The sequence below is a fragment of the Emydura macquarii genome, unplaced genomic scaffold (assembly GCF_026122565.2).
Source record: "Emydura macquarii macquarii isolate MOO-44397 ecotype Brisbane River unplaced genomic scaffold, CSIRO-AGI_Emac_v2 contig_2734, whole genome shotgun sequence".
NCBI classification, from domain to species: Eukaryota; Metazoa; Chordata; order Testudines; family Chelidae; genus Emydura; species Emydura macquarii.
In genome coordinates this window covers 1,149,963-1,162,566 of record NW_027132871.1, presented here as the reverse complement: position 1 = coordinate 1,162,566, position 12,604 = coordinate 1,149,963, and the positions used below count along the sequence as shown (strand labels likewise).

The following is a 12,604-nucleotide window of genomic DNA, read 5'->3' as shown; positions in this document are numbered from 1 at the left end:
TTCAGTGTTAAAAGCATTCACTAATCATAGCCTTTTCTTTCCCCAAGTCATCAATTTAGCATTGTAGTTGGACTCTGATTTATTTAAGGACTAACTTAATCTTTGTTTTTTCTCCAAAGGAGATTCTGCTTACTCAGCCACCATCCAAACCAATCCGTAGGAAATTCCGCCCTGAAAATCAGATGTTGGAAAACCAGGAGCTTACTCCCACTCTCAGTGTGACCTCTTCCTTGCCTGCAGTCAAACCCCACCTTCCAGTCCAAAAGTAAAAAGCACACCTAAAAACTACATCAAGCTACATCATGAGATATGACTTGACTGTGATTTTTTTTTGCCTCATTCTAATATGTAATGACTGAACGTCACAGTGAATTGATAATTAGATACAGACCTCAATTGCCAGTTTAAATGCAGGCCTGGTCAGTAGTGACTAAAAGTTGTTAACATCTGATAGCTGAACAATGGCCTCTTTGAAATGCACTTGATGGTTTCAGTCAGCAAATATGTGTCCACATCACAAAAGCTATCACTCAGCTAGCCGCCCTTGTAACAAGGGTCTTGTGCTGATCCTGTTAGCAGGTGTTTGAAGCCTGCGTATAGCTGTTGAAGTTGTGCTCACTCACTTCAGCAGGTGTGGCTTGTTAACCACCCAGGAGATGAGGAGGGTGGTGGGAATGGTTCCAAGTCTCTTCAATATTGTCATCAAAATAAGATGGCAGTTCTCCAGAGCACGGAACTAAACTCTAACACTGTCTCAGTGACACAGGCATTCACAACACTGAACAACTCCACTGGTCAAGTGTTTGCAAAAGCTGTGGCTGAGGAGAACAACACTGGTTTCACCATCACTTCAGCCATCGTGCAGGAGTGCCAAAATTCTCTGACACAGCTGTCAGGCTAAGCACATCTCTTCAGTCCCAAGCATTGTAAGGCGTCACCTTTCCCATGTCTAACTAGAGGGTAGAAGGTATCCAAGGGTCTTCACTGATCATGGGCAATAGATAGCTGTAATGTTCCACTCCATCAAAGGCTGAAAAGCAAAATTTCACCAAGGTATTCTGGAACCTCACTGGGTCCAACGGTTTCAGAGGATGAACTATAGAAACTGGTCTTCCAAGCTGACAGGAGTCAAGAAAGGCTTTGCCCTCAGCCTAGAGGAGATGTCGATCAGAACATGATTACAATATCTGTTTAACACTTATTTCTAGATCCATCCCAATGAAAAATGTATAACGCCAGTATGAGTTGAGCCATAAACCTCTGGGATAATCTTATGATTGCCATGACAGCTATGAGATCTAGAGTTAGTGTGCTACAGCTATTGCCAGCATGCGTATTGAAAGCATAGACAGTGAAGTCACCAAGACCAAAGAGACTTAGTGACTCCTATAACAAGTCCAACACTAACACAGGCACAAGTGATGGGGTAGGGAAAGGGCTGTATTCTGTCAAATTCATTTTACTCCAGGATTCATATGCTAGGTGAATGCAGCTGAAAACCCCTTTGGGTATGCACATCTCCTGCAGCTGAAGTCGCGTGCAAAAACCAGGGCTGCGCCTAGCCCAAATCTGTGTCTCATCAACAGGCTGCCTAGGAAGATTGTGGAAGCTCATTCACTGGATGTTTTCAAAAGGAGGCTGGATAGCCATCTGTTTTGGATGGTTAAGACACAACAAATCCTGCATCTTGGCAGGGGGCTAGACTAGATGACCTTTGTGGTCCCTTCAAACTCTAGGATTCTATGATTTTGGACCAAGTAATCTGAGCCAAATCCAGGCCAATCATGTCTGTCGTCCAGTCAGTTCTTCACAATACGTACACAATCAAGTTGTTCACTGAGAGCCTGAATTTGTGCCACAGAACTTGGAAGATTAAAATAATAATAGGGCTACTAAGATGGCCTGAAGATGCTAGTACAAGCTTTTGGAGCCCCAATTATTTAGGGAGCCTAAGGCAAATTGCAACCCCTGCTAACATCCCTAATCAGCCTTATCTGATGCAGATGTTTGTATTTTCCTCAAAATGTTTAAATGACCACATAAAGATACAAGTACATTTTGATTTATTTTATTTTTTAATTTTATTATAAAGACTGGTTAGAGGGCCAAAATATAGATAAACAGATTGGTGAAAAGGTGAAAAATAATAGCAAAAGGACTTACCTATTATAAAAACAGGCAGTGGTTCTGTTGCAAAGATCACTGCTGTCCGCTCTGTTTAGAGAAAGAGCCAACTTGGGCTTTTCCCAAATGCTCGCCACTTTGCACTCTGTTTAAATGTGTACCTGTCATAGCTCACATCATTAGCTGCTGACACTTCATGTACAACTTTAAAATGTCTAATTAGAAACTGTTCTGCTTATCTAACCTATGTTTATCATATTTCCCTTGGTTTTTTTTAATTACTAGCAGCATTTGCATTTAAACAAATCTTTATTTCTTTAAGAGTCTTGGACAGATGAATAATGTCCATAATTCGTCCACCTGAAGTTCCATTTTTGTTTGTGACATCACAATCAGTAATGGTGGAAATGACTGATATGAAAAGTGGAAAATTTGTATTTCAAGTAAAGAAAAAGCAGCAGAAGCAACTAAGCTCTTGAAAAAGCAAAGATTTTATTTTCATGCAGATGTCCTTAAGAATAAATAATTAAAAGATACTAAAAATAGGTAAAATTGTTTCTAAATAGAATGTTCTTTATATTTTCTATTAGGCATTAGTTAGACTTTAAACCCATTAAGTGTTTGAAAACAATAATAGCAAGGATATTGCAATAAATACAAGTACATTGAAAATAAAATAGTTGACGCGAGTCAAAAATAGGTCTATTGTTCAGATTAACAAATGAGACCATTTTGCTTTTGAATAATAGATCTGATTCAGTCACCTCACTTATATACTACATTTTCTTGTAAATTTGTATCTTTTTCTTTTGAGCAGTGTTCAGTCCACATGTACATAAAGTGGATGTCTGGTCTCCTGGGGATCAGTCACTGTTGAGGCTCTTTTCAGTGAAATGTTTTGTATTTATCTCTCTGGCAGACAGTCTTCCAAGCAGAAGAAGGCTATTCAGACTGCTGTTCGTAAAAACAAAGAAGCCAACGCGGTGCTAGCCAGGTTGAACAGCGAACTCCAACAGCAACTGAAGGTAAGAAACACACTGAACATCGCAATTGATGCAGTCGATTATTTTTCACCGCTGGCTAAGGATCTAGTTCCGCTTTATAGATGAAGCCTACTGCTTTGTTTCCAAACTCTTTTTGGAAAGAATGGCTACACTGTATCTTTAGGGATGAGTGGTCTATATAAGAAAATGTGTCACCTAACTGCAAATGGCTGCGTTGTCAATTGAATTGAATTTAAATGATAATTCTTGTATTTCAAATGCTTCTAGACATTTAATGCTGTCTCCGCATGCAGGATAGGAACTCAGACATCGCTTTCTTTGTCCTGATCTGTTGTGCTATTTAGTCTTTAATGTTCAATTGTTCAGCATACAAAATACTGGCTATATGGTTACCTTAGATGAGCCTTTAAGAGTGACTTTAAAACACTATCCATTGGCTTGTGTTTGAGAACTTCTTGAAATATTTAAATTGGTAACTTCCTGATCAAAATAAATTTTATTCTTTCTACTTGTCCAAACATGAAGTCAATAAAATCCTTCATTTTTCTTCTACTGAAGCTTCATGATACTTACACATACCATCATACTTCTGCATAAGAAGGTCTGAACATACTGGGAATCCTTTCAAAGGCCATTAACACTGCTTGCTAATCAATCAGAGGAGACTGCTGTTGCTTTTCCCTAGGGGGTTGAACGTACTACCTTGTGCAGCAATTCCAGCTCTATAATGGTCTAGAAATGTGAGACTGTGACCAGAAACTGAACCCTGATGTCCTCTGTGATAGCACAGTGGGTTGCCACTGAGTTGGCCTGTCTTGACCTTCTTTCCTTCCTTTAGCATTCTTCTGCATCTCTGTTAGAGTCCTGAGAAATCCTCCATCTATATTTTTCCAACTTCACTTCCCACCCCACTCACGCAACATCCCATGTTACAATCACCTTTCTTTGATCCGGACTGAAGTGCAATTCCACAAAGGAGTTTGTCATTACCACTCTTCCTGAATTGTCTAGAAGGATCTCTCGGGAGCAATGCAAGGCAAACTCTCCCTACTCGGGCTGAGCATGCTGCCTTCATAGCAAGATAAAAAGAGGCAGTATGGACTGAGCTTGGGGAAGGATGTCCAACTTGTAAGTTTTAATAACAAATTGTCTGCCACCATCACATTTTTTAGTCTGTCTATCCAAGGTATTTATATGGCTCCCATTTTCATATCTGAGCACCTTGCAATCTTTAATGTGTTGATCCTCACAACACTCCAATGAGGTAAGGTCGTGCTGTTATCCCCAGTGTACAGGAAGGAAACCAAGAGACAGAGTGACATGCCCAGGGTCATATAGGAAGTCTGTTGTGGATCAGAGAATTTAACCCAGGTCTCCCAAGCCTATGCAGTAACCACTGGACCATCCTTCCGCTCATGTAACCACTGGACCATCCTTCCTCTTATCAGCCACCTTGGGCAAGTCACTTGACCTCTCTGTAAAAAAGGGAATAATTCTACTTATCTCAATAGGTGGTTGTGAGGGTCAATTGTCTAATGCTTGTACAATGCTTTGAAACTATAAAGCATTATGTAAGTGGTATAAACTTGAGATCTGTAGTAAATGCCAACTGTTATCAGACTATTCTTTAATAATGCAGCATTGTTTGTGTGGGTGCCACAAAAATGATAGCATTTCTTTTTTCTCTATGCTCCAGGAAGTTCACAAAGAACGAATTGCATTGGAGACTCAGTTGGAACAGCTTCGTCCTGTAACTGTCTTGTGACCTTGAGTACATCATTTAATGGTGATAAATGGGCATTTGTGCCAATAATTTTTTGACTGCATTAGCACAACAAATCTATGTAAAGTTTTCACTGAGGCAATGGCACTGGGAAAAGTGAAATGTGGGGTTTTTTGTACACCACCTTGAACATTTTCCCAGCAGATGAAGAAGATACATGAGATAAATGTCAAACCATAGGTTATGGCTAAGAAGTGAAAGTTGTTTCTCACTGGTCCTTCAGGATAGTACAAAATCAATTGTCTAACTCTGAAATTATTAGTAGTTTATTTATTTAAAAAATTCCTGATTTATGTACTTTCTTGAAAACTAATTATTAAAAGTTACATGCATTCAGAACTCCTGCTTATATTTAAAGTTCCTGTTCTAAGTTGGTTTCTTGGAAGTTTCTGATTCACATAGGTTTTATACCAAGACATGGTGTCTGTGGTTTTAAAACACAAAGGCAAATAAAAATAATTGTACAGATATATATATTCACAATCACATGCCATTGAATTGTCTTTTTAGTACCATTTATGATTATTGATCATTTGTCTTATAAATATTACAGGGTTTGTGTTTTATAAGTTAGAAATCATATGAAAGTGCAGTTTTGAGAACTAAAAAGTATTGAAATTTAATGATTTTAGGGGGAAAAAAGTTAAACTTGTTTTTTGAGCCTATACCCTGCAGGGAAAGTTAGAAATGGTCACGTGTCTCTGTATGTAATTAATGTGTGTTTTTGAAAAAAACAGCATCGTAATTTTACCAATGGACGTTAAAATGAAGCATGTATTCTGCTTGTCTTTGCAGACATGGGTTTTATTTCATGTTTGTTTGTATTGGTTTTCATTCCTGTTTTACTAGCTATTGCATTTTTTTAAAGGACCTGAAGTAGACATTTGTTTCCAAATGAAATAAACATATGTATATGCTCTAAGTAGGATTTTTAATGACTGTGATGCAAAGAAATGAATCCTACAAGGGGTTGTCCATTGAGTGGCCTTAGTGTCTCACAGGAGATGCTCCTTACAGGAGGAGGCTCCCAGGACCTTTCTCTACTCCAAGTGGAGAGTCAAAGGCTACAGTACTCTATCTGCATCTGATCCAGGACCAACTAAAGTCAATGGAAGTCAATTCAATCTCTCCACTGACTTCAGTGGGCATTGGATTATGTCCTCTGAGACTTTCTGTCAATGGAAACTTTCTTAACAAACCTTTTGTTTTTGGGCCAGTCCTCTTATAACAGGTAGTTTTAGAAGTAATGAAATCAGCTTATCCCCTCTGACATATGCCTCGTTGATGGAAACTTAGCATTCATGTTGTCCTCTTTCTTTCCTCCCCCCCTCACAACCCCACGTGACACATTTTATAGTCCATTGTTCAGTGATGTAAACTAAGTGTTTGCATTAAGTTTGCAAAAGCTCTGCATGCAATTTCTTCCATTATTTTTGTTGCTTTATTCATCTAGTTTTGGAATGCCCCCCTAGGGTGGGTTAGAAATAACTAACCAGTCTACTGTCAGGGTCTGGTGCGAGATGGACAAATGTGAAAAAGCTGCAGTGGAATAGCAGAGCAGCCAGAAGTTTTATCAAGATGTAAAACAAGAATGACATAAGTGTAAATGTTTAAAGTTGACATGGTGACTGAACAGACTCCCTTGGCTGAGGATTATATGGATTCAGAGTTTATAAAACATTATTCCAATGGTGGGGGGAGAGCAGGCCTCACATTTGTAAAACTTCATTAACTGAAAGCTTGTTTTGATAATACATCACTCCCTCGCTAGCCTAACCACTGTTTGTGTCTACGACAAAGAATTAACTTTTGGATTTCTGACTTTTCCTGTGTTAATGCTCTTCAGTTGGAATCAGAGGGATGACAGTGGCTTGTAACTAAATGAAGTTAGAATCACAGCTTCTCCCAATGAACTGCAATAGAAATCTGCCACCATCTTCCCTATTAGTGACAATGTTCAGAACTTACACCAGTCATTTTTAGAGAGGCAAGGGGGATGAGGTAATATCTTTTATTGGACCAACTTCTGTTGGAGAGAGAGACAAGCTTTGTAGCTCAAAAGCTACCTTATTTCTCTAATATCCTGGGGCCAACACTGCATACACCAATCATTCTTTTCATTTACAAAATTGAATCATTAGATTTTATTGAGTTTAAATGTATTTTTAAATTCTTGCTTTCTCATTTTATTTTTAGTAACAAAATGACCATTTTAAAGGACAGAATTGGGTGGTACTTTCCATATTTGTGATCCAGAATGTTTGGAAGAAGCTTTTCAATTCTTAAGAAGAAATGTACAAATGTTTTATTAAGCACATTGGGTGAGATTCTGCGGACTTTACTCATGTTGAGTAGGACCTTACTTCACAGGAAGCCCCATTTATTTCAGTCGGGCTACTCATAGAGTAAGATGCTACTCTAAGTAAGAGATTTTTCAAAGCTCTGTCATGCAAAGTACTATTATAATCTTATACTGTGAATCAGGATACCTGGGTGGCCATCAATGGAACATCTTACTTAGGCTTGGTCTAACACTAGCAACTTCTGTTGGTATAACTATGTTAGTCAAGAGTGTGGAAAATCCATACCCCTGAGTGCAGCAGGTATACTGACCCCTAACCACTGGTGTAGACAGCTCTATGTCGACGGGAGGGCTGCTTCTTGTCAGCATAGCTACCACCTCTTGGAGAGATGGATTACCTGTGCCGATGGGAGACGCCCTCCTGTCAGCATAGGTCGCATCTTCACTGCAGCCTTTTAAGTGTAGACAAGCCCTTAATCATCCTGAATCATTGAGGCTATAAATAAAAAGTTTGTATTGTCTCTGATGATGAGCTTTTAGAGGTGCATCACAATGTTCTCTTGAGCTCATTTTATGTGTAGTTTATTATTGATGACGATGTACCACTTTACACAGTGTGGAAAGCAAAATAGGAAGGGAAGGGTTAAGAAATGTTTTGTCTCTGAATCACAAAGTCAGGAAGTAAGTTATCCGGAGTATCTTCCTAGTACTTTGACAGTTCTGATAGCCTACAGAAGATGTAATATCTGCTGCTCTTGTTATTTGGACAAAAGAATTTAGGTGATGGTTTAGCCTAAAATTAGAAATAATCCTGAGAGATATAATGAAGGAGCTTAGTGACTGGGTTTTTCATATCTCAAACCCTGTTTCATATCTAATAATACTGGAGGACAACTGTTTACATTACATAACTACCCCCGGGGGTGGTTGTGATTTAGAACTCTTCGCAGGAAGCTTTTGGATAGCCTTAATATGGAAATTATCTCCCACTGTAGTTGAAGCTGCTTCCACCAAATTTAAATCCTAGACCATGACAAAGACAGTTTGGGAAAATGTCTAGTCTGAAAGGAGGATTGTCACTTCCCCAGCACTGCCAGTCCTTTAGCCTTCAGCACATATACACCTTAAATGACGTGAAGTAGTTGGTGTTATAAAAGTCAGGATGGGAAAGAGGGATAATGAACCCACGTATTTTAGTAACTAGAGTAAAAAATTATTTTTTCAAGACATGACTACCCCAAATGATATTATGAATATATATATATATTTGGCAGCTTTTCTTTGTTCAATTATCTTCATGAAACTTTGTATTACATCTTTCTCTGCTATTGATCATTTGATATAAAACTGGTATTGGGAACCTTATTGCTGTTAATCTAAAATTTAAAAATAGTTCCCTTCAGTTTACTATATATTTGTATTTTTAACTTATATATTGTTGTTGATACCCATATTTCAGAAGACTTGTTTTCACAGCTGCAGAAACATTAGTGTGGTGGATTGCAAGATATAGAACATTCTATACTATGCACATCCAATTTTGGAAAATGTATATGGTATGAAATTGGGTTCTATGTTAAAATAAAAAGCTATAGTAACTTCAGGTCGTCTTGCTATCTATGTTTTGTTGAGGATGTCATTTGTACAGATCATATGAAAAGAGAAAAGAAACTTTTGTATGGAAAGATGCTGTGTTGATATGGGTAACCTTTGAGTATTTAATTTGAAAACACATATACTCAGGGTGTGTGGGATGGGTGTGTGTGTGAGTGAGAGAGAGAGACTATTAAATAGTTTACGGTGGAATCCTGGCCCTGTTGACCTCAGTGGACTCAGGACTTCACCCTTACTTTGCAAAAGTTCACCTTGCCGCAAGGAAAACTACTAAACCGAACCAGTTTTAACTTTTAAGAAGGTGAATAGTATAGACTCCAGTGAGAAAGAATAATTGTATTGAGGTGGCATAAGCAGGAGTGATGGGATGAAATGATAAGTAAATTAACCATAGTGTTTTCTCTCATTCAGCCTCTTGGTGAATTCTGTTAGACTGCAAGGAAGTGCTGGGTGCTCTATCACTTGAGACATTTAAAATCAGACTGGACAAATCACTATAAAATATGTATTTGGAGAACAGTTTTTCATTGGCAGGAAGCTAGATTAGATGGGCTAATGGATTTCCATCTCTTGGCTGCTGTGATTTCTATTACTTAACTTCACTGCTATCCAAAGAAGAGGGTTTTAAAAGAGGAAATAATAAGTGACGAGTTGCAAATAAATTCTTATATCATTAAGGCATGACAAGGGATGTTTTATTGGCCCCAAAATATGCCTCTGGTACATGTGAGGAACCAAACCCAAGGCACTAAGAACTTGTAAATATAGTGTAGGGAGCAATTATAGATGGATGGATTTAGATTATTCCATCCTTTCAAGTTTAAATTAATGTTTTTAACATATTTGTAAAAGAAAAAGAAAAAAATTTAATGTATCCTTCCATTATGGAAAATAGTTTTTAGTGAAAGACTGAGGGAAAAGCGGAAAAAAGCTAACGACCCCTTTTCTTCAATTTATTACATTGAAAATAATTCCATTTTAAGTGTTCCCCTCTCTTTTTATAGCAGTTTCCTTACTTGTTAATCTCCACCCATGCCCTCCCTTTCTCTTCTGTCCATTATATCCACTTCAAACACAACTGTATTTTTCTTCTGAGAGTTCTGAGACTCAGCTGGATACCTTACTATGCAAGGAGAGAGAAATCAAATAGGTTAATTTCCCCAAAAAGGAGAAAAAGTGAGTTAAACCTATGCCTGCTCAAAGAATGGTCAGACCATGATAAAGGTGTGATCTGCACACATACAGCCACAATCCCAATCCAAAATAAAATTCAGGGACTGGCCATGTAGACAGGCTGAACCAGAAACCACACAGGATAATTTCGCAGTGGTACTGGTGGCTACATAATAGCATGAACTATGAATATTTAGCACGTACATGTGGAAGTCACCCAGTTGCTAATTTACATTAAATAACATGAGGTTAGTCTGAGAATAGCCCTGTGCTCCAGAGGGAAGATATCCTAGACAATACCAATGGGACTCATTTTGAATGCCATATACTGCACCAGCTCTGTTTTTTTGGGGGGGAGGACATCTCCTACCTAGCCTCCCCATACCCACTGCAAAAATATGGGGACCCAAGCCTTAACTAACAATTTCCCCTTCCAGTACTCCACATCCTCAGTTCATGGCAACAATTCTCAACCCTCTCATCCATTATCCTGGGGCTTTCATTGGGCGCAGCTGCTGTAGTTGGAAGTGTACAGGTAGGAACCACAAGGGCAGGGTGCAAAAACCATTTTCTGTATACAAACCAGGTCTGCAAGACAGATGAAATTCTAAAATAAAGTGGGAGCTCGACTCACAAATGCTCCCCAAACACACACTCCTAGTCCCAACCATACAAACAGGAATAACAAAATGGCAATAAGTTGTATGACCATTTGGAACTGGTGTATGAAATGGAGTGTCTGTTAATATTCAAGGTTGTGGAGGAAAAGAAGGGGCAATTTATGTCTGTCCAAACTGACAGCACCAGGAAAGAAGGCAGAAAGGAAGCACTGATACGTCTTCAGCAGCAGGGATCTTTTTTGTCCTTGTCATCTTGCTCCACTCTTCCTCACAGAAAAGGGCTTTTTAAAAAGCTTTGCCAGTTACAGCTGTGTAAGAAGGTTTAGGTGCAGAGCTGCCACTTGATATCCAAATCATTTTGTTCCGAGGTCACTTAAACAATCAAGCAGTTCATTCTATTTGTCACAGATTTAGGGTGTGTTAAGCTAGTCATACCTGCATTCATCAGGCTGGTACAAAGCTTGCATTGTTTACTATAAATTCCACATACTTATCCTAGAGGGGGAAAAAAAAAAAAAAAAACCCGAATGGGTGACCTCACCTGTGTATTGAATTCTGAACTTGAACCAATGGTAGTGGGTTTGGTGAGCAGAACTTCTTTCATCTGCACTGGGGCTTAAAAGGCATACTTTTTCAAAGTGGTTCATGATTGTGGGTGCTCAATGTGAGACGTCATTCAACAACCCACTGAAAAATCAGGTCTCAAACTGGGCACCAGAAACAGAGGCAGCCAAATTCACTAGCCATTCTTGAAAATTTAGGCCAAAATGCTTCATGATATGTGTAGCGAAATTGATCCTGCTTGGAACCAGTCTATTTGTAGCAGTTAGCTGGCAAAAAAGCTTGCCACTATGAGCTCTTGTGCTCATTACTCTCTGAACCATTGGAAGAACTTATATTTCAAAAGGTGCCTCCTTAGAACTGTGTTATCAGCTAATTACTACAAGGGGTACCAAACCAGAAATCTAGATCTATGCATCCAAGAACTCAGGGAAAGCTTTTATCTGGAGCTGTACTTCATGGCTCAGGACTTTCGCTAGTAATGTCCTGATTAATTTGATATACTAACATGGATAGTTAAACACACTGCAAGGGGTGCTACCTTATTATAAATATTTACTCTTACCATCTTTTTAACGGCTGCTACATCAGATGAAATTCCAAGAAGTGTGCCAGAGCTTCTCTAATGACTGGTGAGAGCACACTCTGCTGTTCTGGAGGCATATCTGTGCACTCCGCTAGCCTATGTTAATGGATGTTCTGACTCGAATTTTCTGCTTCCAGCCCTCCTTACACCTTTCTGTTTTTTTGTCATATCTACTGTTGCTTCTTGGCTGAATTTAGGCTCTGATCCTGCAGTTGGTAGTGTGTCGGCAGATTGCTGAGCCAGTGTGGAGCCTCATTGAAGTCATTTACAGAGATCCACCTACACCGAATCAATTTCAGGATCGAGGCCTTAGACTATAACTGGCAGGGACTATCTACCAATTTAGTCTCTGTACAGCACCCAATACAACAGGGCCCTGAACCTGATTAGGACTTATAGGCATTACTGTAATGCAAATAATAATAATGGCCCACCCATAGAAATGAGGGAGATGTTATTTAGAAATGTGAATTGCAGGTTTCTGCATGAATGGTGAAGGTTATGTGAAGAACACAGATGATTACTTGTCACTTTGAGGAGTGACCCATAACATGGGGAAATCAGGCTGTCACAGCCCTCTCCTGTTAACAGCTTGTTTGGTTTCATGATTTTCTTTCAGGACCAGTTGTAGGATTTTGGAAAGCAATTTTTGTAGCGCAAATATGAAGTGGTTAGATATGAGGGTGGTTATTTTGGCCAAGTATCAATTTTAACTGGGTTGGGTTTGTAGAGGCTGCTCATTTGTGTATTTTCTGGACTTTTATCCTCGGTGTTTGTATATCTTCAGTAGTTGTTAAAGCACCTCCAGCCGTTGAGGATCGTCTCCTTTAATACATA

At 38.9% G+C, this 12,604-nt stretch overlaps 1 protein-coding gene across 5 annotated transcripts in view; it reads left to right on the top strand.

Annotated features, from left to right (window-relative positions):
* The window catches only part of REPS2 (RALBP1 associated Eps domain containing 2), a 138,805-nt gene extending 129,998 nt beyond the window's left edge, over positions 1 to 8,807 (top strand). For all 5 annotated transcript variants that reach the window (XM_067566094.1, XM_067566091.1, XM_067566093.1 and 2 more), the window contains 3 exons: positions 120 to 265; positions 3,044 to 3,149; positions 4,825 to 8,807. In XM_067566094.1, the coding sequence (XP_067422195.1) occupies positions 120 to 265; positions 3,044 to 3,149; positions 4,825 to 4,893 (321 nt within the window). In that variant the 3' untranslated portion in view covers positions 4,894 to 8,807. The remainder of the gene's footprint in view (positions 1 to 119; positions 266 to 3,043; positions 3,150 to 4,824) is intronic.
* Positions 8,808 to 12,604: the final 3,797 nt, after the last annotated feature.